This window comes from Mustela putorius, unplaced genomic scaffold (genome assembly GCF_011764305.1).
Source record: "Mustela putorius furo isolate JIRA1106 unplaced genomic scaffold, ASM1176430v1.1 tig00003834_pilon_pilon_pilon, whole genome shotgun sequence".
Taxonomy (NCBI): domain Eukaryota; kingdom Metazoa; phylum Chordata; class Mammalia; order Carnivora; family Mustelidae; genus Mustela; species Mustela putorius.
In genome coordinates this window covers 99,042,323-99,068,841 of record NW_025421987.1, presented here as the reverse complement: position 1 = coordinate 99,068,841, position 26,519 = coordinate 99,042,323, and the positions used below count along the sequence as shown (strand labels likewise).

Below are 26,519 nucleotides of genomic sequence, written 5' to 3'. Positions count from 1 at the left end.
CTGTAATTTTAAGTACCATAGTGCAACTAATGGACCTTTATTATTAAGGTTTGTCTCCATAAAAGCAGTAACAGATTTACCTAAACAAATGTACAATCCTAACTAGGCAATGGGTTACATGGTCTTTGTTATTTTCAGAAACTATCATACAAAGATATCAAATAAGAATTTGCAAAAGAAATGAAATCCTTAATGGTACTGTCCCAGGACTAGCAACCTACCAAAAAAAAAAAAAAAAAAAAAAAAACAAGACTACTTTCTCATTTCTTTTCTTGGCTTAAAACACCACTCTCCATCCTCCATCACTCAGGAATAAAGGCTTCTTTCCTTCTTCCCCAGTGTACCTTAAAATCTCTCTCCAGCCCAATGCTCTCCTTAATGGCCTTGCCTACAAAAATTTACATATAAATACAAATACTAACTCCTGAGAGGTTCTTTTAAAAATCACTCTCTGACCATTTATGCAATAAAGAAAACTTGCATCTGTATTATTTCTCCACTGGACTGGGAATCAAGGGAAATAGTTTTTAGATCTAGATCTATTACTAGCAAGTCAAGAAAGTCACAACCTCTCTGAACCTAGGTTTCAACACCAGCCATTTCTAAAGAAGCAATCAAGTCTACAATGCTTCCTATATAACTGTGTGAAAAATGCAAGGTGCTGAAATGCTAATCTGACATTAGCATCTGTGTTAAAAAGGGCGTGTGTGTACAGATTTGCTTTCATCAGCATCTGGAGGAATCACAAAATTAGCACCTCCTGGGAGGGGGATCTGGGTGGAAGGGAAGGGTGAGAGGGAGTTTCACTGTATGCTCTTGGGTATATTTTTGAATTATGCACCTGCCAATGTAGTACCCATTTTTAAAATAAATAAAACTAGATGTTCACCCGAAAATTCTTTAAACTTGTCTGCATCTTTGAAAATTTTCATAATAAAATGTTAGTGAAAAGCTTTTACAAATGCTGGCTGGCTCAGTCGGTACACCAAGCGACTACTGATCTCTGGGTTGTATGTTCGAGCCCCACACTGGGTGTAGAGATTACTTAAAAATAAAATATCAAAAAGAAAAACATAACAAATTGATCCTGTGATCTCCGCACCGAAAATAAGGGATCAAATAATTGGAGGAACCCTGGAGATCACCTAATCCAAACTCTTTAGTTTTACGGATGAAAAACTGAGGACAAGAAAAGCAAAGTGATTTATCCAAGGTCACACAGATAGCGTCAGAACTAGTACTAAAAACCTGCTGTGACATGGGATGGGCTAAAATGGAGAATCAAGAGGAGGTAAAACCTGTTTAAAGCGTCTATCTCCCTCCTCCCCAGTAACTCTGCCTTCCACCTTCCCTACCCCAATCCATCCTAAAAAGTCTCAGCTCAACTAAAGCACAGCTTTGCTCATGTCACTGGTCAAAAACTTTGAACGCTTTTCCATTACCTTTCGAATTAAAACTCAGTCTAGATTTTGAAAATAGCCGCCTAAATAAATGGTCACTCTGCAGCCGCAGCTCCCTCTACTCCCCTTGGGGGAAACGGCTCGTATTCGTGACTTGCCGCCCGGGCTCTCCTCGGCGCTGCAGGATAGCCGGCACGCCGCAACCCGCCCTCCCCCCAGCCCAGACTGACCCCTGACCAGCCCACCCGTCCTGCCAAGGCCCTCGGGACCAGCGCCAGGGCGACTTTCCCCGTGTCCCCCTGAAGCCGGGGAACTCCAGCTCGGGCACACCCAGTGCCTGAGAACTTGCTCGGCCCCTCGCCCAGGGGGGGAGTCCCGGGCAGGCACCTGGTCCGATTCGGCTGCCCTCAATGCCCCGGAACCCGGCCCCTGACCCCCGCCGCCCCCGCTGCCCCGCGCGCTGGCCCGGCCGCAGAGCCCCCTCCCCGGCCCGGCTTACTCCCCGCCTCCCCGAGCCCCGGCCTCACCCGGCCGTCATCACCACATTGTAGATGACCAGATACGCCGTGGCCAGAGGCCCTGGGCCCTTCTTTTTCCGCGCACCGCCCGCTTCGCCGGCCCCGGCCCGGGCCCCCCCGCCCCCATTCCCCTTCGTCGCTGCAGTCGCCGCCGCTGCCGCCATGTCAAGCCACCCGAGCACGCTCTCCTTGCGCGAGCACAGCAGCCCGGACAAGGCACCGCGAGGGGGCGGAGGGACGAGGGAGAGGCGGGGTCGAGTCCGCGGGGCGGAGCCAGAGACAGCGCCCTCGGCGGCCGCCATCTTGAAAGAGGGCAAAGACACTCCTGACGCTCTCCGCCTTTCAGCTCGCTTCAAACGCCAGTGCCATGTTGGATCACGGTAATCACCGCCTCTTTGCGCTCCGGGTTATACTCTCTGGCGCCATCTTGGATTATGTCAGAGTCACCTCCGTCCGTAGTCCAGCAGTTCCTAACATCTGGATGCTTTGTCGTCCCTGTTTCTCCCTGTATAAACTCTGTCTCCATGATGGATCAAGAAAATGATGATTTCCTTCTCCCTTTTCATCTTCTTCCAGTGGGTGATCGAACAACCTACCATTTTGGGTCAGGGTAATTGACGCCGATAGCGCTTCCCATCAACCCCAGAGGCGGGGGAGGAATACGCTTTTTGGCGGGTTCTCTTTGCTCCTGCACCAGTAGCCAGGTTGAAGGTTCGGTTTTCGAAAGTTTCTTCCCTGGCTTTTAAATTTTAAGTTACTAGTACAGTGGAGAAGGTCAATGAGAAGTTGCCCCTTTTTTTGACTAAAGTCGTACGTGTGGTCTAGGTTCCAGTGTCATTTGGGAAGGTCTGGAAGGTTCAAGCGCATCTTCCAGCCTGAAGCCCTGTGGGATCACCTGTCGCCGAGGCGGGACGAGGACGAGGTTATTTAGGTGGTCAGCTAAGGGTGAGGTGCAGAGTGGAGCAAGAAACTTCCCACCTACAGTGGTCCAAAACAGAAGTGTTGGCTTAAACGGAAAACCTGTCTGCTGAGGTAAACAGGGAAGGCTTATGGAAACTGCTTCAGCCAGCTGACCCCTCTTGCTCATTAAGTGCTTTGTTCTGGATTTTTTTTTTCTTTAATTTGTAAAAGGCTCCTACAGCTAATTATTACACAGATATCTTAAATGAATTGCTGTATACATAGTGGTATAAAATATTTATCCATTCTAGCAAGTAGAGTTTCTGTGAGGTTGCACGGGGCGGGGGGGGGGATGGAAGGGGTGGCGTTCTTTGCAGTAAATGAGAGACAGTCTTCTGTCTGTCCATATAGAGACCATATAGAGAGAGCTGGTGGAAAATAAATCTATATTAACTGGTGAAAGGTCTTATCAGTTAGGAAGTTATTGCAGTAAACCGAGCTATAGCGATAGTTTAGGCCAGAGAGGTCATGATTGAGATGATGGAAACCTGATTGAATTCTGGACATATTTTAAAAGAGCTGGTAAGATTTGTGGATATATTATACGTGGAGTATGAGGTAAAGGAGACATTGTGAGCAACTTGGAAGAACCGAATTGAAGAAAGTATTTTGAAGGCAGAAATGGGGAGTTTTGCTTTTTTATGTGTCGAATTTGAAATTTACATTAGACATCCAAGTGGAGATGTTGAGTAATCAATTACATTTAGACGAGGTGCAGGCAAAACTGTTCCTTCTGTAGGTTCCAAGGGAGAATCCATCCATTCCTTACTTCCTCCAGCTTCTAGAAGTTGCTGGCATTCTTGGCTCACAAGTTACTTCAATTTGCCCTCTCTGAACTTCCACCTGCTTTCTTAAAACAACTTATCTTTGTGATTGCATTGGGCTCAACCAGATATTCTGGGATAATTTCCCCATAGCAAGAGCCTTAACTTCCATCACACCTGCCCAGTGCCTTTTGCCATATAAGTAATATTCTGAGGACTAGAATAGCGACCTATATGGGGGCCATTATACAGCCTACCACATTCCATTGCCCCCCCAAAAAGACAAGCAAACCCCAAAGACTTGAGAAAAATGATGTTATTTTTAAACCATTATTAGATTTGCAGGGAAAGTAAGGAATCTCCAAAGTGGGAACTGGAAGTGAGGAGAGGGCTTTTGTTGGTGATGGTTAAGAATAGTAAATTGAGGGCGCCTGGGTGGCTCAGTTGGTTGGACGACTGCCTTCGGCTCAGGTCATGATCCTGGAGTCCAGGGATCGAGTCCCACATCGGGCTCCCAGCTCCATGGGGAGTCTGCTTCTCCCTCTGACCTTCTCCTCGCTCATGTTCTCTCTCACTGTCTCTCTCTCAAATAAATAAATTATAGTAAATTGAAATTACAACAGTGATCAGTTAGCAAAAGCCAAAGCCAGGATTTCTTTGAGGGCAACTGCTATGACCAGGGCTAGGACTGAGAGACTAACCAAGAGAGATTTCTAGGGCCCCTTTTATAAGGGTGCTAATCCCATTCCTAATCACACCCCGAAGGCCTCACCTCGAAGTACTAGGGTGTTGGGGATCAGGATTTCAATACGTATGTGAATTTTGGGGGGACACAAAAATACTTAGATTAAGGTGTTATTTGCCTTGGCAAAAGGGATTTTGCAGGTGTGATTAAATCAAGGTGTTTGGGGTATAGAGATTAGTTGGATTATCTGAGTGGGCTCAATGTAATCAAAAGAGGGAGGCAGAAAAAGAATCAGTCAGAAGGGGAAGTGACTATAGAAGAAAGGCAAAGAGAGATGCAATGTTTCTGGCTTTGAAGGTGGAGGCAAAGGACTTCCAGAACCAGGAAAATGTAAGGAAATGGATTATCTCTCTAGCAAGAAATGCAGCCTCAAATGTAAGGAAATGGATTATCTCTCTAGCAAGAAATGCAGCCTCGCTCGCCAACATCTGATTTTAGTCCAGTGAGACTCGTATCAGACTTCTGACCTACGGAATTGTAAAATAATACATTTGTATTGTTTTAAGCCACTAAGCTTTTGGAAATTTTAACAGCAGCAGCAATTGGAACCTAAATTGGAACCTAAATACAGCTAATACATCTCCATCACTATCAATCAAAAAGCATTCCTAGTGATAACGTGATGAAAGATTCTGTTCATCAGGAACACATAACAATCATAAAAGTGTACAGAATTACATGACCTCTGGGCTAATGTTCCAGTTCTATGTAGAGAATAATAAAACATTATTGGGTGACATTAAGGAAGACCTAAAGTAAGTGGAGGGATACTGAGTTTGTTACCAGAGAACCGGTTCTGAACTCAGTTTCAGCTACTTGCCACGTAAAAATCAACAATTGAGACAAGTGATGGTGGGAGAGGAAAGGTGACTTTACTCAGGAAGCCGATAGCCTGGGAAGATGTTGGCTTCAGGATTTCAAATCAGAATCAGATCTCAAATCAGAATCAAATCACTGTCCAGGTGTAGCTGCAGGGATTTAAAGTGGATGGCAGAAGAAAAGGAAGGGAGGCTATCTATAGGAGAAGCAGATGCCCAGGCAGTTAGTCCTATGTCAACATGACCCTAAACAGACTTACTGGCATCAGCAGCGCTGCATTAGAATGTAATCAGACCTTATCTTCTGGCAAAGTTTGGTCCTTCACTCCTTAAGGCCAGTGGTCTACAAAGCTCAAGGAAAGTAAGTTAGTTCTGCCAAAGACCAGGGACTTATTTAGGTCAGGAAGCAAGAAGTGCATAAGCTTGAAGCAAGTTAACCCTTAAAACTGGTTGGAGTGCTGTTACAAGTCATAAATTGAAAGACTCCATATGGTAAAGGTAACTGTTCTCCCTAAATTAATTTATAAATTACATTAGATCTCAAATCAGAATTTCCTCAGGTGGTTAGTGTTGTTTGTTCATTTTAGTTTTTTTTTTTTTTTGTGGAACTTGATAAGGAAATTAAAATTTTACAAAGAAGTGTAAACGTTTTGTCAAGATATTGGGGTGTGTGGTTGGGGCGCCTGGGTGGTTCAGTGGGTTAAAGCCTCTGCCTTCGGCTCAGGTGGTGATCCCAGGGTCCTGGGATCAAGCCCCACATCGGACTCTCTGCTCAGCGGGGATCCTGCTTCCCCCGCCCCTCTCTGCCTGCCTCTCTGCCTACTTGTGATCTCTGTCAAATAAATAAAAATCTTTTAAAAAGAAAAAAGATATTGGGAGAATTTGATCTATAATAGATCAAGAATTATTATAATTTATAGTAAATAGGACAGTATAGTAGTAGTATAGGAATGGCAAATAGGCTGATGGACCAGAATAGAGAGCCTAGGAACAGACCCAAACATATATAGTCACTTTGGGTATGACAGAGATGCTGTAGAGAAAAGACGGGCATTTCAATAAAAGCTACTAGAACAGTTGGATATCCATATGGGGAAAAAAAATTCCCTTCCTCACAGCACACACAAAAATCATTTCTAGGCTTAAATATGAAAGACAACAATAAAAGTTTTTAGAAAGTAATATAAGAGAGTATCTTTATGATCTCAAAGGTAAAGAATTTTAAGAGAAGACATAGAAAGTACCAACTGTAAATGAAAAGACTGATACATTTGACTAGATTACAATAAACTTTTCATCAAAAGACAGCATAAAATTAGGAGGAAACCCCATAGAGTACAGAGTGGGAGAAGATACTTAACACACACATAATTAATAAAGGACTAGCCTTTACAACATAATGAAAACTCCTTCAAATCAATAAGGGATAATCACATTGAAAAAATGAGCAAAAGACTTGAATAGGGATTTTATCAAAGAAAAAATATGACCAATAAACATATGCAAATAACCTCAACTTCACTGGTAATCAGGGAAATGAAAATTATAACTATAGTGAGATACTTTACAGTGAGATACATTTTAGCCATCTTCCAGGGTGGGTGAAATGAAACAGTTTGAAAATACCAGTTCTTGGTGAGAACATCGTGCAGCAGAAACTCCTGAAGCCTGCTGGTGGTGTTGATGCATTCACTTCAGAAAATGGTTTGGCGTTATCTAGGAAAGTCAAACGTACACATAACCCATGATTGATATCCTACTGCCAAGTAGATGCCCTTGAATGCCCCTACAATACATATATCAGAATATTCAAAGCAGTTTTGTTTATTACAGCCCCACACTGAATACAGTACAACATCTTATATATAGTGGAATAAATAAATAAGCCATGAAATGTTACACTGGGTTAGCTTACAGCCATGCTCTACTTGACAACTTCGATGAATCCTATAAACATATAATTGAGTGAAAGAAGTAATGCACAAAGGAATGTATGTAGCCTGATTCATCTAAAGTTCAAAATCAGGCCAAATGAAACTACATTTTGGGGGTATATATACATAGGTAGGTGGAAAAACTATAAAGAAAAGCAAAGAAGGGATCACCACTAAAGTCACAGTAATGGATTCTTCTGGATTAGAGCTGGCCACCTGACATAGGGGCAATTGATTAGGAGGCAGCCCTCTCCCTCATCTTTTTATCTTCATAGAAAAGGTGACTTCTACACCAAAGGGGAATATACTAATCATTTCCAGGTTCCTATGTAATGGAGACCAGCTTAGGTTAGTTAGAGAGAAAAGGAATGCATTATTAAGGTCAGTGGGTAGCTCACAAAATTAATGGAAAAGTTAATGAATGAGGTTTGGAACATGGACAGGAAGCCAATGGAAATTAGGCAACCAAAAGAGAGACCAGATCAATACTCAGGAAGAATCTGGTTATTATCCAGCAGCTTCTGTCATTGGCCTGGGTACCTCTGGACATTGAATGCTTCCATTACTGGTTCTTCTACTACTCCTGAAAGATTCAAAACTGCCATTTGCTTCTCTGTGTTACTATGGGGTCAGGGTCTTAGGAGCATCTGATTAGAAGGTCACATACCCAAATTCTAGAGACTTTGTTGTTGGATTAGGAGCTATTAGCCTACACTTGAGCTTCTTTCTTGAAATTCCTTCCAAATAGTGTGTTAGAACTGCATGGTCAAAATGAAAGACATCTATCAAAAGGAATATGAGAAGTAAACACATATGGTCCCCACAGGAAGGAGGAAAAAGATATATGAGTGGTTAAGATTTGTGAAATTCACTGGGCCATGTTTTTACTGGGGGACAAGACATTATGCACAGTCATTGAATTGAAAGGCAGCCAGGCTTTTTCTTCCTTCTGGCTTGTAGTGTACCATTCTCTCTCTCTCTTTTTAAAAATTGTAATTCCAGTGTAGTTAACATAGAGTGTTATATTAGTTTCAGGTGTACAAAATAGAAATTCAACAATTCTATGCATTACTCAGTGCTCATCATGGTAAGTATATAGTCTTAAAACCCATCACTTATTTCACCTGCCCCCGCTTTCCTCTTTGGGAACCATGAGTTTGTTCTCCATAGTTAAGAGTCTTTTTTTGGTTTATCACTTTTTCCCCCTACTTAGTTCCTTTATTTTGTTTCTTAAATTCCATATATGAGTGAAATCACATGGCAATTTTCCTCTGACTGACTTATTTTAGTTAGCTTCACCCATGTTCTAGCAAGTGGCAATATTTTGTTCTTTTTTATGGATGAATAATATTCCATTACCCCCACCCCCATCTTCTTTATCCATAGTAATGCTGCAGTACACATTGGGCTGCATATATTTTTTGAATTAGTGTTTTCATATTCTTGGGTAAATAGCCAGCAGTGGAATTACTGAATCATATAGTATTTCTATTTTTTATTTTTTTGAGGAACCTCCATTCTGTTTTCCACAGTGGTTGTACCAGTTTTTATTCCCACCAACAGTGCACAAGGGTTCGTTTCACATCCTTGCCAACATTTGTTTCTTCTGTTATTGATTTTGGCCATTCTGACAGATGTAAGGTGTTATCTCATTGTGGTTTTGATTTGCATTTCCCTGATGTTAGTGCTGTTGAGCATCTTTTCTTGTGTCTGTTGGCCATCTGTACGTCTTCTTTAGGAAAATGTCTCTACATGTCTTCTACCCATTTTTTAGATTTCTCTCTATGTGTGTAGAGCTGTAGATGTTTCTCTTATATTTTACATACTAACACTTTATCAGATATGTCATTTACAAATATCTTTTCCCATGAGTAAGTCATCTTTTAGTTGATTATTTCCTTTGCTGTGCAGAAGCTTTTAATTTTGATGTAGTCCCAGTAGTTTATTATTGCTTTTGTTTGCCCTGCCTCAGGAGACATATCTAGAAAAATCTTGCTAGGGCTGATAGAAAAATTACTGCCTATTCTCTCTTGTAAGGTTTTTATGGTTTCAGGTACTTAATTCATTTCGAATGTATTTTTGTGTTTGGTATAAGAAAGTGGTCCAGTCTCATTTTGCTAGAAGCTGTCCAGTTTTCCCACCACCATTTGTTGAAGAGACTTTTTCATATTGTTTATTCTTGCCCCCTTTGTCAAAGAGCAAGAGACCATAACACTGAGGGTTTATTTCTGGGGTTTCTATTCTGTTTCATTGATCTGTGTCTACTTTTGTGCCAGTACCGCACTGTTTTTATTATGACACATTTGTAACATAACTTGAAATCTGGAATCTTGGGGGGAGGGGGTTTAAGAATTTATTTATTTATTTGACAGAGATCACAAGTAGGCAGAGAGGCAGGCAGAGAGAGAGAGAGGGAAGCAGGCTCCCTGCTGAGCAGAGAACCCAGGCTCGATCCCAGGAGCCCAGGATCATGACAGAGCGGAAAGCAGAGGCTTTAACCCACTGAGCCATCCAGGCGCCCCTGGGTTTTTTGTTTGTTTTGTTTTGTTTTGAGATGCTTTGGCTCTCCAGGTTATTTTGTGGTTTTATACAAGTTTTAGGATGTTTTTTAAAGTTCTTTGAAAAATGCTGTTGGTACTTTGATAGCGATTACTTTAAATCTGTAGATTGTTTTGGAAAGTGCAGCCATTTTAATAACATTTGTTCTACTAATCTATGCGCATGAAATGCCTTTCCATTTCTTTATGTCATCTTAAATTTCTTTCAGTAGTGTTTTATAGTTTTCAGAGTACAGGACTTTCACCTCCTTAGCTATGTTTGTTTCTAGGTATTTTCTTATTTTTGGTGTGGTTGTAATTGGGGTTGATTTCTTAATTTTGCTTTCTGTAGCTTCCTTATTAGTGTATAGAAATACAACAGCTTCTGTACTTTGATTTTGTATCCTGCAACCTTACTGAATTCATTTATCATTTCTAGCAGTTTTTTGGTGGAATCTTTAAAGATTTCTATATATAGTATATCAACTGCAAATAGTGCAAGTTTTACTTCTTCCCTACCAAATTGGGGCCTTTAATTTTTTTCTGTTGTCCGATTGATGTAGTTAAGACTTTTGGTATATGTTGAATAAAATTGTTGAGGATTTTTGCATCTATGTTTATCAGAGATACTGGCCTGTAGTCTCTTTTTTGAAAGCATCTTAATCTGCTTTTCATATCAGGGCAAAGCAGGCCTCATAGAATGGATTTGAATGCTTTCCTTCCTCTTCGATTTTTTGGTATGGTTTGAGAAGAATTTTAAAATATTTTGTGCAATTCACCTGTGAAGCCATCTGGTCCTGGACTTTCATTTGTCTGGAGTTTTTTGATTATTGATTCAATTTCATTGCTGGTAATTCAGTTTTTGGAGGCTTCTCTGTTTCTAGGAATTTTTGCCTTTTTTTTTCTTTGGATGAGTCTGCTTAAAAGTTTACCAATTTTGTTATTTTTTCGAAGAATTGACTCCTGGTTTCATTGATCTCTTCTGTAGTTTCTATTTTGGTTATTTCTGCTCCAATCTTTATTATTTCCTTACTTCTGCTGGTTTTGGGTTTTGTTTGCTCTTTTTCTAGGTATGAGGTTAGGTTTTTATCTGGGATTTTTCTTGCTTCTTGAGGTAGACCTGTATTGCTATAAACTTCCCTCTTAGAACCACTTTTGCTGCATCCCAAAGATTTTAGACTATTGTGTTTTCATTTTAATTTGTCTCCATGTATATTTTTTATTTCCTCTTTTATTTCTTGGTTGACCCATTCATTGTTTACTAGCATGACTTTAATTTCCATGCATTTGTAGACTTTCCAGATTTTTTTTTCTTAAGTTTGATTTCCAGTGTCATAGTGTTGTGATCAGAAAGGATGCATGATATGACTGCAGTCTTTTTGATTTTGTTAAGACTTGTTCTGTGGTCTAATATGTGATCTATTCTGGAAAATGTTACATGTGCACTTGGAAAGAGTGTTTTCTGCTCTTTTAGGACGGAGTGTTCTGAATATATCTTTTAAGTCCATCTGGTCCAGTGTGTCATTCAAAGACACTGTTTTTTTGCTGATTTTCTGTTTGGGTGATCTATCCACTGATGTAAGTGGGGGTGTTAAACTCCCCTCCTATTATATTACTACTAATTACTTCCTTTTTGTTATTAGCTGCTTTATGTATTTGGATGCTCCTATGTTGGGTGCCTAAATAGTTAAAATTGTTATATTTTCTTATTGGATTGTTCCCTTTGTGATTATATAATGTCTTTTTTTGTCTCTTGTTACAGTCTTTGTATTAAAAGTGTATTTTGTCTGATATAAGCATTGCTATCCCAGCTTTCTTTTCATTCCATTTGCATAATAAATGCCTTTCCATCCCTTCTCTTTCAATCCTCATGTGTCTTTAGGTTTCAAATGAGACTTTTGTAAGCAGAATATAAGTGGGTCTTGCTTTCTTAATCCATTTTGTCACCCTGTGTCTTTTGATTGGAACTTTTAGTCCATTTATATTCAAAGTAATTATTGATAGGTATGTACTTAATTGTCATTTGTTATTTGGTTTTTGGTTGTTTTGTGTTTTTCTCTGTATTTTTCTTCTCTTGCTCTCTTCTATCATGGCTTGCTGGCTTTCTTTAGTGATATTCTAAATATCACTAATTTCTTTATGTGATATTATAAATGATATTTCTTTAGTGATATTCTATTGGATTCCTTTCTCTTTTGTTTTTGTTTTGTTTGTTTACATATTGTTTGTCTTTGTTTATTGATTACCATTAGGTTGTTATGTAGCTTCTCATGTGTATAGCAGTCTATATTAAGCTGATGGTCATTTAAGTTTGAACCCATGCTAAAAGCACTAAATTTTTACTCCTCTCTCTTCCCTGTTTTAGGTATATTCTGTCATATTTTATCTCCTTTTATTTTGTGAATCCCTTGACTGGTTTTATAGGTATACTTAATTTTACTTCTTTTGTTCCCCCTACTTTTTTTTTTTTTTTTTTACTCTTTTTTACTCTTATTTCCACTCAGTAAATCCTATTTAACATTGCATATAAGGCTAGTTTAGTGGTCTTTTGTTTGTCTGGGAAACTCTTTATCTTGACTTCTATTCTGAGTGATGGCCTTGCTGGGTAGAGTATTCTTGGATGTGGGTTTTTTTTTTTTTTTTCTTTCAGCTCTTTGAATATATCGTGTGACTCCCTTTTGGCCTGTGAGGTTTCTGCTGAAAAATTAGCTGATAACCTTGCGGGGTTTCCCTTGTATGTAACTGTTTTGTTTTGCTTTTAAAATTCTCTCTTTATCACTACTGTTTTGCTACTTTAATTATTGTGTGTTTTGGTGTGGACCTCTTTGGATTGATTTTGCTGGGGCCTCTCTGTATCTCCTGGATCTGGTTTCCTGTTTCCTTCCGCTAGATTCAGGAAGTTTTCAGCTATTATTTCTTCATAAAAACTTTCTTCCCTTGGTGGGAATGCAGGCTGGTGCAACCACTCTGGAAAACAGCACAGAAGTTCCTCAGAAAGTTGAAAAGAGAGCTACCCTATGACCCAGCAATCACACTACTGGGTATTTATCCTAAAGATACAAAGGTAGTGATCTGAAGAGGCACATGCACCCAAATGTTTATAGCAGCAATGTCCACAATAGGCAAACTATGGAAAGAACCTAGATGTCCACCAACAGATGAATGGATAAAGAGGATGTGGTGTATATATACAATGGAATACTATGCAGCCATCAAAAGAAATGAAATCTTGCCATTTGTGTCGACATGGATGGAACTAGAGGGTATTATGCTGAGCAAAATAAGTCAATCAGAGAAAGACAATTATCATATGAGCTCCCTGATATGAGGAAGTTGAGAGGCAACGTGGGGGGGTTTGGGGGTTAGGGAAGGAAAAAATGACACAAGATGGGATCAGGAAGGAGACAAACCATAAGAGACTCTTAATCTCACAAAACAAACTGAGGGTTGCTGGGGGGAGGGGGGGTAGCGAGAGGGTGGTTGGGTTATGGACTTTGGGGAAAGTATGTGCTATGGTGAGTGCTGTGAAGTATGTAAACCTGGCAATTCACAAACCTGTACCCCTGGAGTTAATAATACATTCTATGTTAGTAAAAAATTAAAAATGAAAAAAAAATTTCTTCCCCCTCCCTATAATGCGAATGTTATTACACCTGGTGGTGTTACTTAGTTCCCTAAGTCTATTTCATTTATTATTATTTTTTTTTCTCTCTCTTGCTCAGCTTGATTGCTTTCCATTACTGTGTCCTCCAGATTCCTAATCTGTCCTGCTTCCTCTAGTCTAATATTTATTCCATCTAGTGTTTTTTAATTTCAATTAAATTAAATTTCATCTCTGATTGGGTCTTTACAGTCTCTCTTTGTTTAGGTTCTCAATGAGGTCCTCCACTCTTTTCTTAAGTCCAGTGAATATCTTTATGACCATTACCTTACAATCTCTATCACACATATTACTTATCTCCATTTTGTTTAGCTCTTTTGCCATGATTTTGTTCTCTTCTTTCATTTGGAACATATTCCTCTGTATCCTCTTTTTTTTTTTCCAACTTTGTTTCTATGTGTTAGGAAAGTCAGCTATGTTTCCTGCATTCGAAAGTAGTGGCCTTATGAAGAAGAGGTCTTATAGTACCCTGCAGTGCAATGTCCTGTGTTCAACAGAACCTGGAGCTTCAGGGGTGTCTCCTATGTATGTTATGTGCACCCTGCTTTTGTGGCTGAGCTACTTTGGCCTTCAGTCCCATCCTCAGTGATGTCTCTCTTTGCCTATTGTAGGCAGGATTTGGTCCCTGTGTTGTTAGTGGGCCAATACAGGGCTGCCTTGGGCTTGAATTGAATCAGATCATTTGTTGGCCAGAGATGTGGTAGCGATGTACTGCAGGGTGCCTTCTCTTTATTGTTTCTTGAGAAGCTTTCTTTGGTGGGCAGGGCCTGTAATCAGACCAGATGTCTTCCTTCAGCTCACTGTTGGGGCTACAGTCAGACTTTTCTGTGTGGTTATCTGCCCCTATCCCTGGGGCAGGAGTCACTTTGGAGTGGTGCTAGCCCCTATCAGAGCTGCTTGCATAATGCTGGGCTTGTGGCACTGTTTTTGATGGGCTCCAGCCAAGGGCATATTGCAAGGGGCAGGTCTGCATGAGAATGCCAGGGCTGTGTGTCTGTGCAGCGTTAACAAGGTTTGTTGGATCTCTTGTGGGAGAAGTCCTGGAGCTGAGCCTGGCTATAGGGGGACCTGTCCACAGAGAATATGGGAGAAGGGCCACTGTTAGCCAGTTAGGTGGAGAGCCAGTTAGGTGGAGAGCCAGTTAGGTGGAGAGCGTTGGGAGTTGATGGGCGGCGGCGGGGGGTGGCGGGGGGAATGGCACCCACCAGCTATTTTGTTCCTGGAGAAGTCTCCTAAGGATCCCTGCCCCTCCACCATGTGCTCTGAGATTATTAATTAAGTCTCCTCCCCTTACACCCCAGGCATCTTTCAAACTGCTCTTTCTCTGCTCTATCTTCTTTGGGCTGTTTGTTATGCTATCTCATTAAAAATGAGGACTCAGTTTCCTATAGCCCTCCAGGGTTTCCCAAAGCCCAGCCTGCTGATTTTTATAGTTCTAAGTGTTAAAAGCTGATTGTAAGAACTTGCAAAATTAGCCCCCTCTGATTTTCAAAGCCAAAGGTTATGGGGAGTTGTCTTCCCTGTGCAGTTTCTCCATGCCTGGGTTCTTGGTGTGAGGGTCTGTTTCTTTCCCCTCTCCAGTTGGTGGCATACCTCCCTTCCACGGATACTGCCAAGGGTTATTTAGCTCCTGACCATGTCTTCATCCTTCCTACCCTCTTCAGTGTGAACTTTTCCCTACATTTAGTTGTGGAGAGTCAGTTCTGTCAGTCTTTGGGTAATTTTCTGGGTTATTTACACTGATCTTGGTGTTACCTAGTTGTATCCATGGGACAAGGTAAGCCAGAATTTTCCTACTCCATCATCTTACCTAGATGTCTTAATTTTTTAAAAATATTAATAGCATCCTGTCTTTGTGCCTTGGACATAATGTTTTCTTCTATTTCTTTGATGATATTAATTAACACATTTTTCTCTTCCTGTATAGTCTTTTTTTTTTTTTAAGTCCTTTTTAATGTTTGTTGTCCTCTGTCTTTTGTGTTAGAGACTTGCCTCAAATGGTTGCTGGTATTTAGTTGTTTGTCTGTATTTAAGAGTGAGGTACTAAAAACAAGTTTGTGTCTCGGTGGGGACTGTTTATTGTGGGCCTTTCTGTAAAGTGCTTAGTCACTAAAATGACCTGAGAATAAACAGACAAGTCCATGATATGCAGAATTCAGTAGGATATAGTTTTAATATCTGTAGCAATGTGGCCCTACCAGAAAGAAAGCATTTTGGGATTCTACCAAATCAAGAAAGGTTTCAATACCATGAAGACTCATAAGGATTAAAAAAAAACTGACTTTGAGTATCCATATAGGTAGATGGGAAAGATTTAGATATCTAAGGAAAAGTAAAGAATGTAAACCAGTGGAGTCATGAAAGAAGTAAGATACACTCTTTCAGGTGGTACAGACTTTCAGGAATAAAGGAACATTTAGGACTTAAGCCCAAGAACTGGATTTTAGAGTTGGAAACATAGTGACTATAGAAAGGGACTTAACTTGATCATCAGAGTCACAAGAAATATCACCAGGGTGTCTTAGAGTTCCAGGTCTTATGCCCCATTGAAGTCTAGTTAAAAAGTGCACTCAGTCGAGAGGCAGGACAGGGGTTTGGGGAGTAAGGAAGGAAAAAATGAAACAAGATGGGATTGGGAGGGAGACAAACCATAAGAGACTCTTAATCTCACAAAACAAACTGAGGTTTGCTGGATGGTGGAGAGATAAGGATAGAGTGGTTGGGTTATGGATATTGGGGAAGGTATGTGATATAGTGAGTGCTGTGAAATGTGTAAGCCTAACGATTCACAGACCTGTACCCCTGAGGCAAGTAATACATTATATGTTAATAAAAATAATTAATTAAAAAAATGAAAATAGCATATTGTGAATTAAAAAAAAAAATACTCAGTCAACTGAGAAGGTAGTGTTTCCCTCAGCTCGGCTTTGTTCAGGGCTGTAAGCCTGGTTCAATATCCACAAATCAGTCAATGTAATACACCATATCAATAAAATGCGGGGTAAAATTCATGATCATTTCAATGGATGCAGAAAAAAACATTTAATGAACTTCAACATCCCTTTATGATGATAACTCAAAGAAGTGGGTATAGGAGAAGTTACCTCAATATAATAAAGCCAAATATGACAAGCCACAGCTAAAATCATTCTCAACAGTGAAAAGCTGAAAGCTTTTTCTGTAAGATTGAGAACAAGACAAGGATGCCCACTCTCTCCATTTGTATTCATCATAGTTTTGAACGTTCTTGTCAGAGCAGTTAGGCACGAAAAAGAAATAAAAGTCAATAAATGGTGTCGGGAAAATTGGACAGCCACAGACAAAGAATGAAATTAGACCACTGTCTCCTGAAACCATAAAACTAGAAGAAAACATAGGCTGTAAACTCCTTGACATAGGTATTACCAAAACAATAATTTTGAATCCAACACCAAAACAAAAGCAAAAAATAAATAAATGGGTTTACATTACACTAAAGACCTTCTGCACAACCAAGGAAAGTATCAATTAAATAAAAAGGCAATCTACTAAATGAGAGAAAATATTTGCCAATCATATATCTGGTAGGGGGTTAATATCCAAAAAATATACAGAACTCATGTAACTCAATAGCAAAAACCCAAATGATCTGATTAGAAAATGGGCAGAAAATCTAAATAGACATTTTTCCAAAAAAGACATACAGATAGCCAATAAGTACATGAAAAGATGCTCAACATCATGAATCATCAGGTAAATGCAAAGCAAAACCATGGTGAGATTTCACTTCATAACTGTTAGAATAGCTGTTATCAAAAAGAAAAGAAGTATATGTTGGGAAGGGTGTGGAGAAAAGGGAACGCTTGTGTACTACTGGTGGAATGGAAACAGGTATAGCCAGTTTGGAAGAGTTTTTTGAGATTCCTCAAAAATTTTAAATTATATGATCTAGCAATTCCAATTCTCAGTATTAAATCTGAAGAAAATAAAAACACTAACTTGAAAAGATCTATGCACTCTATGTTCATTGCAATACTGTTTATGATAGCCAAGCTGTGAAAACAACCTAAGTGTCCATTGATGGATGAATGGATGAAGAAATTATCTTATAGTTAAATAACAGAATATTATCCAGTCATAAAAATGCATGAATTCTTGCTATTTGCAACAAACGGACCACAAAGGCATTATGCTAAGTAAAATAAGTCAGATGGAGAAAGGCAAATACTGTATGATTTCTCTTATATGTGGAATCTTGAAGAAGAAGAAAAAAACCCTCATAGATAAGGAGAACAGATTGGTTGTTGCCAGAGGTGAGGGTGGGGAATGGGGGAAATGGGTGAAGGAGGTCAAAGGTTAAAAAAAAAGTGAGTATTGGGGCACCTGGGTGGCTCAGTGGGTTAAGCCGCGGCCTTCGGCTCAGGTCATGATCTCAGGGTCCTGGGATCGAGTCCCACATCGGGCTCTCTGCTGAGCAGGGAGCCTGCTTCCTTCTCTCACTCTCTATCTGCCTGCCTCTCTGCCTACTTGTGATCTCTGTCTGTCAAATAAATAAAAAAATAATAAAAAATAAAAAAGTGAGTATTACATCTTGGTAAATTTATAAATCTACCAAATCAGATCTGGAAACTGAGTTTAATAGTTTAAGGAAGAACTAGGTTTTAAAATTTGCCACATGAATGGGTCAAATATTAATAAAAAACCAAAAAATAACAACCCAGAATGGGGTACCTGGTTGGTTCAGTGGGTGGAGCATGCAACTCTTGATCTTGGGTCCAAGAGTTCAGGTCCCACACTAGTCATAGAGCTTACTTAAGAAACAAAAACAAAAAACCCAAAATGGTTTCCAAGTAATCTTTTTTGTGCACAAAAATCACCCTGAGTCATTAAATACCAACACTGATAATCTGATGAAAATTGAACTGTTTTATTGAGAAATTCCTGCATGACAGCGTGTGTGGGTCATTTCCCCGAGCTATCCAATTTTTCAAGAAAAATGCTCCAACCTCTCCCTTGTGCAGGAGTACCCCGCAGCAGGGCTGTCTTCATAGGTGCAGACTTGTGTAGTCACACAGGGCCCTGCACTTAAAGGAACTCGTGCTTGTTTTAATACCCTGCAGTCACTGTCTTGAAATTCTTAATACTTCTTTTTCCCCCCAAACAAAGGCCTTGCATTTTCATTTTGCACTGGGCCCTCCAGATGATGTAGCTGGTCCTGCCTGGCAGCCACACAGGGGAGAGGACTGGAGCTCTGGGGTTCAGTGTGTAGCTTTTCCTTGAGCCTTGTGTTTTCCGAGCTGCTTCACTCCCATCTCAGTTGGACCTGTTGTCCACCATTCCGTGGCCTCTCTAGTCTAAGTTCAGAAGATCCCCTTTTCTGCCAGAGTTGGGAAAGGGACTGTCAGAAGGCCATATGGACTAGAGGAGATAGGAGAAAGTCGGTCTAATCCCTCTACTTTTGCCCAGTTCTGTGGTAGGACTCAGCTTGCTCTTCGAGGCTTTCTCTCCTGCATCCACTTGCAGAGCGGAAAAAAGGACAAAATTAATTACCAGTTAGTCTATCCCCCAATTTTGTCAACACTCAAATCTACCATATCACCTCTTTCATTTTTTGTCCATGTAGGTTCATGCCATTGTCCTTTTACTTTCATTTCAGTGAGGTTTTGGGAGACAGGAAATAAATGCCAAGTGTTCAATCTGCCATTAGCCACTAGTCTTCATTCAGTTTCCATAGAAACAACTGTTTTTCCCTTTATCAACCAATTTTTATTGGCTTATATAATAATTAAATTATGTTATTACAGTTACAACTGGAATAAATAAGTTTAAGAACAAACTCAGTTGACTACACTCAGAAGTATGTGGGCATCAGTTAATTTATTTTACAAAGGAGTGAAAATTGCGGTTAAGTTGGGCAAGTTGGATTAAATGAAAGTTAGTTAACTGAGCTTCTTCTTCTTTTTTTTTTAATAATTTCTTTTCAGCAAAACAGAATTCATTGTATTTGCACCACACCCAGTGCTCCATGCAATGCATGTTCTCCATAATACCCACCACCTGGCTCCCCCAACCTCCCACCCCCCACCCCTTCATAACCCTCAGGTTGTTTTTCAGAGTCCATAGTCTCTTATGGTTCATCTCCCCCTCCAATTTCCCTCAACTCCCTTCTCCTCTCCATCTCCCCATGTCCTCCATGTTATTTGTTATGCTCTGCAAATAAGTGAAACCATATGATAATTGACTCTCTCTGCTTGACTTATTTCGCTCAGCATAATCTCTTCCAGTCCCGTCCATGTTGATACAAAATTTGCGTATTCATCCTTTCTGATGGAGGCATAATACTCCATAGTGTATATGGACCACGTCTTCCTTACCCATTTGTCTGTTGAAGGGCATCTTGGCTCTTTCCACAGATTGGCGACCGTGGCCATTGCTGCTATAAACACTGGGGTACAGATGGCCCTTCTTTTCAGTACATCTGTATCTTTGGGGTAAATACCCAGGAGTGCAATTACAGGGTTATAGGGAAGCTCTATTTTTAATTTCTTAAGGAATCTCCCCACTGTTCTCCAAAGTGGCTGCACCAACTTGCATTCCCACCAACAGTGTAAGAGGGTTCCCCTTTCTCCACATCCTCTTCAACACACGTTGTTTCCTATCTTGCTAATTCTGGCCATTCTCAATGTGGTTTTAATTTGAATCTCCCTGATGGCTAGTGATGATGAACATTTTTTCATGTGTCTGATAGCCATTTGTATGTCTTCATTGGAGAAGTGTCTGTTCATATCTTCTGCCCATTTTTTGGATATGATTATCTATTTTGTGTGTGTTGAGTTTGAGAAGTTCTTTATAGATCCTGGATATCAACCTTTTGTCTGTACTGTCATTTGCAAATATCTTCTCCCATTCCGTGGGTTGCCTTTGTTTTGTTGACTGTTTCCTTTGCTGTGCAGAAGCTTTTGATCTTGATGAAGTCCCAAAAGTTCATTTTTGCTTTTGTTTCCTTTGCCTTTGGAGACATATCTTGAAAGAAGTTGCTGTGGCTGATATCGAAGAAGTTACTGCCTATGTTCTCCTCTAGGATTCTGATGGATCCCTGTCTCACATTGAGATCTTTTATCCATTTTGAGTTTATCTTTGTGTACGGTGTAAGAGAATGGTTGAGTTTCATTCTTCTACATATAGCTGTCCAATTTCCCCAGCATCGTTTATTGAAAAGACTATCTTTTTTCCACTGTATATTTTTTCCTGTTTTATCAAAGATTATTTGACCATAGAGTTGAGGGTCCATATCTTGGCTCTCTACTCTGTTCTACTGGTCTATGTGTCTGTTTTTAGCCATCAGGGAGATTCAAATTAAAACCACATTGAGATACCACCTTACACCAGTTAGAATGGCCAAAATTAGCAAGACAGTTAACTGAGCTTCTATTTTAAATAAAGATGTAAGACGTCCATTAAAAAGGTTCATTATTGAAAGTCTAAACAATTTGGCTTCTTGGACAACCAGTGTGAAGGAGCTTATCTGTCTTTAAAACTGCTTGGGTGGGTCACCTGTGTGGTTCAGTCAGTTAAGCGGCTACCTTTGGCTCAGGTCATGACCCCAGGGTCCTGGGATCAAGCCCCATGTTGAGCCCCATGTCAGGCTCCCTGCTCAGTGGGGAGCCTGCTTCTCCTTCTCCCTCTGCCTGCCACTCTGCCTGCTTGTGCTCTCTCTCTCTTTCTCTCTGTCAAATTAAAAAAGGAAAAAAAAAATCTTAAAACTGCTTGAGCAAGCAAATGCCTTTCTAGGACCAGGCTGTTTTCTGCACTTTATGGGTATTATGAATGTGTTCAGACTGACTTCCTGGACTCTGGACCTTGGTCTGTTCTAATTCCTAGCTATTCCATCTACCTCTGTCTTGATCTTCTAGTTGGACTTTTGACCTGCTTTGACCTAAATGGTTGGCATCTGTGAGTTGATACCTTACATTCCCTTTAAGGATCCCCTTCATACGTACCTGGTTCTACCAGTCTCTGCCTTTTAAGGATTCTTCAGGGCAAAGCTGACCTGCCTCCTATAGCTTCCTTCTCTGCAGGAAGTCAGGTTTCAGCTTCTGTGCTCTAAGTCAGTTACCCACTCATTTGTTTGCTTTTTCTCTTCCAAAAATCTGGTATTTTTCTTTTGTTTTCTCCCATATTTATCTTTGAAGGGTTTACAGCTTTTAAAAAATTATTATTCCTTTACTCTCAGTTTAGCATGGGTTTCAAAGAGAGCAGAGTGACCGCTTATTTTCAGTAGGTCCTCTTTGTCCTCCACTCCTGCCATAATAGCTTCTCATTTTCGAAGTCCTTGGTATTCTGCTTCTCCAGAAAATAGACCCCTCCGCTTTGAGCTCTCTAGACAATTTTTGAAAAGATACCTACCCAGCCATTTCCCGGGACTGCTTAACAAAGCACTCTTTGTTCTGTGGCTAATATGTAGTCAGGTACAAGTCAGTGGGGTACAAGTCAATTAGTTTTTGTAAGTATTAATTAAAAATTGGGAATTTATCCATCTCTTTTGAGTTATCCAATTTGTTGGCATATAGATCTTCATAATATGCAGTTACAATTGTTTGTATTTCTGTTGTTGTTTTTTTAAAAGATTTTATTTATTTATTTGACAGAGAAACAGCAAGAAAGGGAACACAAGCAGGGGGAGTGAGAGTGGGAGAAGCAGGCTTCCCATTGAGCAGGGAGCCTGACCTGGGGCTGGATTCCAGGACCCTGGGATCATGACCTGAGCCAAAGGCAGCTGCTTAATGACTGAGCCACCCAAACACCCCTCTGGTATTGGTTGTTATTTCTCCTCTTTCATTAGTAATTTATTTGGTTTCTCGCTCTCTCTCTCTCGCTTTTTTTTTTTTTTTTTTTTTTTAAGAATCTTGCTAGAGGTTTATCAATTTCATTGATCTTTTCAAAGAACCAGCTTCTGGTTTCATTGATCTGTTCTGTTTTTTTTTTTTTTTTTTTTAGTTTCTATGTCATTTTTTTTCTATATCATTTATTACTGCTCTAAGCTTTATTTCCTTCCTTCTGCTGTGTTTGGATTTTGTTTGTTCTTTTTCTAGCTCCTTTAGATGTAAAGTTAGATTGTTTATTTGATATTTTTCTTGAGGTACAAAGCTTTGCTATAAACTTAGCTCTAAGAACCACTTTTGTACATCCCAAAGATTTTGGACCATTGTGTTTTCATTTCCATTTGTTTTCATGTAATTTTTAAAAATTTCTTTTTTAATTTTTTGACTGACCCATTCATTGTTTAATAACATGTTATTTAACCTCCTTGTATTTATGCTCTTTAGAGATTTTTTTCTTGTGGTTGATTTCTAGTTTCATAGAGTGTGGTCAGAAAAGATGCATGGAATGACTTCAGTTTTTTTGAATTTGCTGAGACTTGTTTTGTGGCCTAATATGTGATCTGTTTTGGAGAATGTTCCCTGTGCACTTGAAAAGAATGTGTATTCTGCTGTTTTAGAATGGAATGTTCTGAATATGTCTGTTAAGTCCATCTGGTCTAGAGTGTCATTCAAAGACACTATTTTCTTGTTGATTTTCTGTTTGGATTATCTATCCATCAATGTATATGGGTGTTAAAGTCCCCCATTATTATATTAATATAATCTCTTGTGTTTGTTATTAACTGTTTTGTGTATTTAGGTGCTCCTATCTTGGGTGCATAAATATTTACAAATATTATATCCTGTTGTTGGATTGTCCCCTTTATTATTATGTATTATCCTTCCTAGAATGAAGCATTGGCAAGAATGTGGAGAAAAAGGAACCCTCCTGCCCTGATGGTGAGAATGTAAATTGGTACAGCCACTGTGAAAAATAGTACAGAGGTTCCTCAAAGAATTAATAGAACTACCCTACAATCCAGGAATTACACTGCTGGATATTTACACCCAAAATATAAAAACACTAATTCAAAGGGATACATGCACCTATGTATATTACGGCATTATTTCCAATGGTCAAACTATAGAAACAGCCTAAGTGTCCATCGACAGATGAATGGATAAAGAAGATATTTTATAGACACACACACAATGGAGTATTACTCAGCCATAAAAAGAATGAAATCTTGCCATTTGCAACAACATGGAGAGAGCTAGAGAGTATAACACTAAGCGAAATAAGAGAAAGTCAAATACCGTATGATGTCACTCATATGTAGTTTAAGAAACAAAACAAATGAGCAAAGAAAAAAAAAACAACCAAGAAACAGACCATTAACCATAGAGAACAAACTGATGGTAACCAGAGGGGAGGTGGGTGGAGGGATAAGGGACATAGGGGATAGAGATTAGAGTACACTTACCATGATGAAAAAAAATCAAATGAGCTATTATTGTAGGAATGCTTTATAAACTGAAAGTTACCACCAAAACTAAAAATTATTATTACATGAAAAAAAGAAAATGAAGTTAAGATTTTTTTGGTAATTATGAATCTGTGTGTATATATCCATAATACACCCCTCATTTAGTAAATTAGATTTTAGTTATTTACCACATGTTAGCCCCCTCCAACTGTACCTGTGTATAGAACTGTTGATCTTCACAATGTTTTTTTCATGGGAGTTAATGTTACTTAAATGGCAAATAGATCGAAGATAAAGAAAATGGGGAACTAGGGCACCTGGGTGGTGCCTCTGCCTTCTGCTCAGGTCATGATCTCAGGGTCCTGGGATCGAGCCCTGCATCAGGTTCTCTGCTCAGGGGGACGCCTGCTTCCCTCTCTCTCTCTCCCTGCCTCTCTGCCTACTTGTGATCTCTCTCGCTCTGCCAAAATAAATAAATAAAATCTTTTTTTTTAAATGAGGATCTCTTTAGAATAAAGGTATAGTGCAATTAAAGTCAAGCTAAGTCCGAGAAATTTCCTCTTAATTGCAAAATAAGTCTCATAAGGTCAGATGAGCTTTTCTCTTGTGACTATGAAGAGGAGAGTAGTATTGGGAGTTTAAACTTTGCCTTAGAACAAGTGGGCAGTTGTAGCATTTCCTAAACTCACAGCAATTATTTTTTGTACAATTGCATGGGCACTTTCAGATTCAAAGATCCTTCTCTGGGACGTAGGTGAACTTAAATAGTTCTTTTCATCTTTCATTAGTATATAACTTTTTCACATGTGTATTTTGTTTCTGCAGGATATAATCAGTTCCTTGAGAGAGGATATTTCTGACACAACTTAGCATCTCTGACTACCAGAAGAATAGGGGCTTAGTTTCAGGAGCAGGTAATGTGCATGAGCTCATTTATTTTTATTTTTATTTTTTATGGGTGCCTGGGTGGCTCAGTCAGTTAAACATCTCTTGATTTTAGCTCAGGTCTTGACATCGGGGTCATGAGTTCAAGCCCTGCATTGGGCTCCACATAGGCATGGAGCCCGCATTAAAAAAAAAAAAAAATCCATCATCTTTTATTTTTGAGAGCAAGCAAGCATGTGTGCACATGCTAGCAGGAGCAGTGGGGTGGGGAGAGGCAGAGAGAGAATTCCAAGCATGCCCAACAGAGGGCTTGATCTCATGACCCTGAGATCATAATCTGAGCTGAAATCAAGAGTCATGTGCCTAACGGACTGAGCCACCCAAGCACCCTGCGCTCATTTAATTTTTATAACCATGGGGGGAGGAGGTATTACTCTAATTTTATAGACAAGAAAACTGAAGCACAAACTACACAACTCCAGTAGGAGGTGCAGCTGGAACCGACTCCCCTTGGCTGATTAACCAGGTTTGCTAAGCCCTACCCTAGTCTCCTGTAGTGTTTGTCTTCAGTGAACAGGTCAGGTGCTTTCTGGAGAGAGATCTGGGACTTCATGGACCTTACAGAGTAGGTTGTATGTCTACTTGTTAATAAGTACTTGACGGGGGGCGCATGGGTGGCTTAGTGGGTTAAAGCCTCTGCCTTCGGCTTAGGTTGTGATCTCAGGGTCCTGGGATCAAGCCCCACATCAGGCTCTCTGCTCAGCAGGGAGCCTGCTTCCTCCCCCTCTCTCTGCCTGCCTCTCTGCCTACTTGTGATCTCTGTCTGTCAAATAAATAAATTAAAAAAAAAAAAAGTAATTGATGAACCTGGCCTGAGGCTCTCTTTCACTTTAACATAGCACCTGGAATAAGGTTGTGGAGGAGCCCTGTAACTCCACCTCTCTTAACTACTGGAGGCTACTAACGTCTGCCCAAAAGAAGCTAGTAAGTGTGAATGACCAAATCGACAGGTTAATTTATAATTTTCTTCTTTCTTAATTATCTCCAACTAGAAAAACTCTAGTCCCAGAGTCCAATAATGTGAGGATTTATACACACTTCCACGTGGTCACCACTGGGGCAAAAACAGTCTCTGACATGAAGCCCTCCCTGCAGAATATCAGCATTTGGAACACAGCAGGGCCTGCGGGCTAAGATTTCAAACAAGCAGCAGTTAGAAATTTTAAAGTTGTCTCCAAACATTGTAGGTCTCCTGGCTGTCTCCAGTTCCAGTGATCAAAGCCACTGAAGGTAAATGATTATAGCTGTCAGAATGGCCCCTCCCACTTCCCTTTTGGGTCACTGTCAAGGAAATCCTACCCTAGTGACCCTGTCTCTCATCTATCTCAGATGGCCCCATTGGATTCTCTCCTAACTCAGGTAGCTCCAGGTTCCAAAAACACCTGAGATTGTTGTCCTGGCTGGTTGTTTCATATCACAAGTAATCTGGTAATTGCTTCTGAAATGCAGGTCTACTTAGATTTGGTGGTGAGGAGCATAGAACTGGTACTTTTAAAATGTCTTAAAAAGTGGAAAATATGTGTGAATATAAATGGCTAAACCCAAACTATAACGTAGGTATTGAGTCTATATTATCAATGTAATTTGGTGAAACTATGGACCATGCCCTCCAGACTGATTTCACACAAACATTTAAGTTTTAATTTCATTGTAATTTGAAAAGTAATATGCCTGATTCAGGTAAAATTTGGAGTTCTCGTTTTTCTGTAATCCATCTGGAACAGTGCTGATAGAACTTTACAGAAAGTTTTAACCTGTGCTGTCCGATCAGGTAGCCACTAGTCACATGTGACTACTGAATGCTTGAAATGTGGTTAGCACAACTGAGGAACTGAATTTGAAAATTTATTTATTTTAATTAACTTAAGCTTAAATAGCCACTTGTGACCGTGGCTACCATATTAGTCATA

The 26,519-nt window shown here is 39.9% G+C and overlaps 1 protein-coding gene and 1 long non-coding RNA gene across 3 annotated transcripts in view; one reads left to right on the top strand and one right to left on the bottom strand.

The window, feature by feature from the left end:
- Positions 1–2,154, bottom strand: part of HACD2 (3-hydroxyacyl-CoA dehydratase 2) — a 114,487-nt gene extending 112,333 nt beyond the window's left edge. Inside the window, exon 1 of the mRNA XM_004745438.3 lies at positions 1,928–2,154. Within this exon, the coding sequence (XP_004745495.2) occupies positions 1,928–2,082 (155 nt within the window). The 5' untranslated portion in view covers positions 2,083–2,154. The remainder of the gene's footprint in view (positions 1–1,927) is intronic.
- On the top strand, positions 2,088–25,276 carry LOC106005133. Of its 2 annotated transcripts, none has more exons than XR_006609217.1 (4): positions 2,088–2,950; positions 23,087–23,137; positions 24,490–24,578; positions 24,997–25,276. It is a non-coding gene; the product is annotated as an uncharacterized LOC106005133 (long non-coding RNA). The 2 variants fall into 2 exon arrangements; XR_006609216.1 differs by having other exon boundaries at positions 24,974–25,276.
- Positions 25,277–26,519: the final 1,243 nt, after the last annotated feature.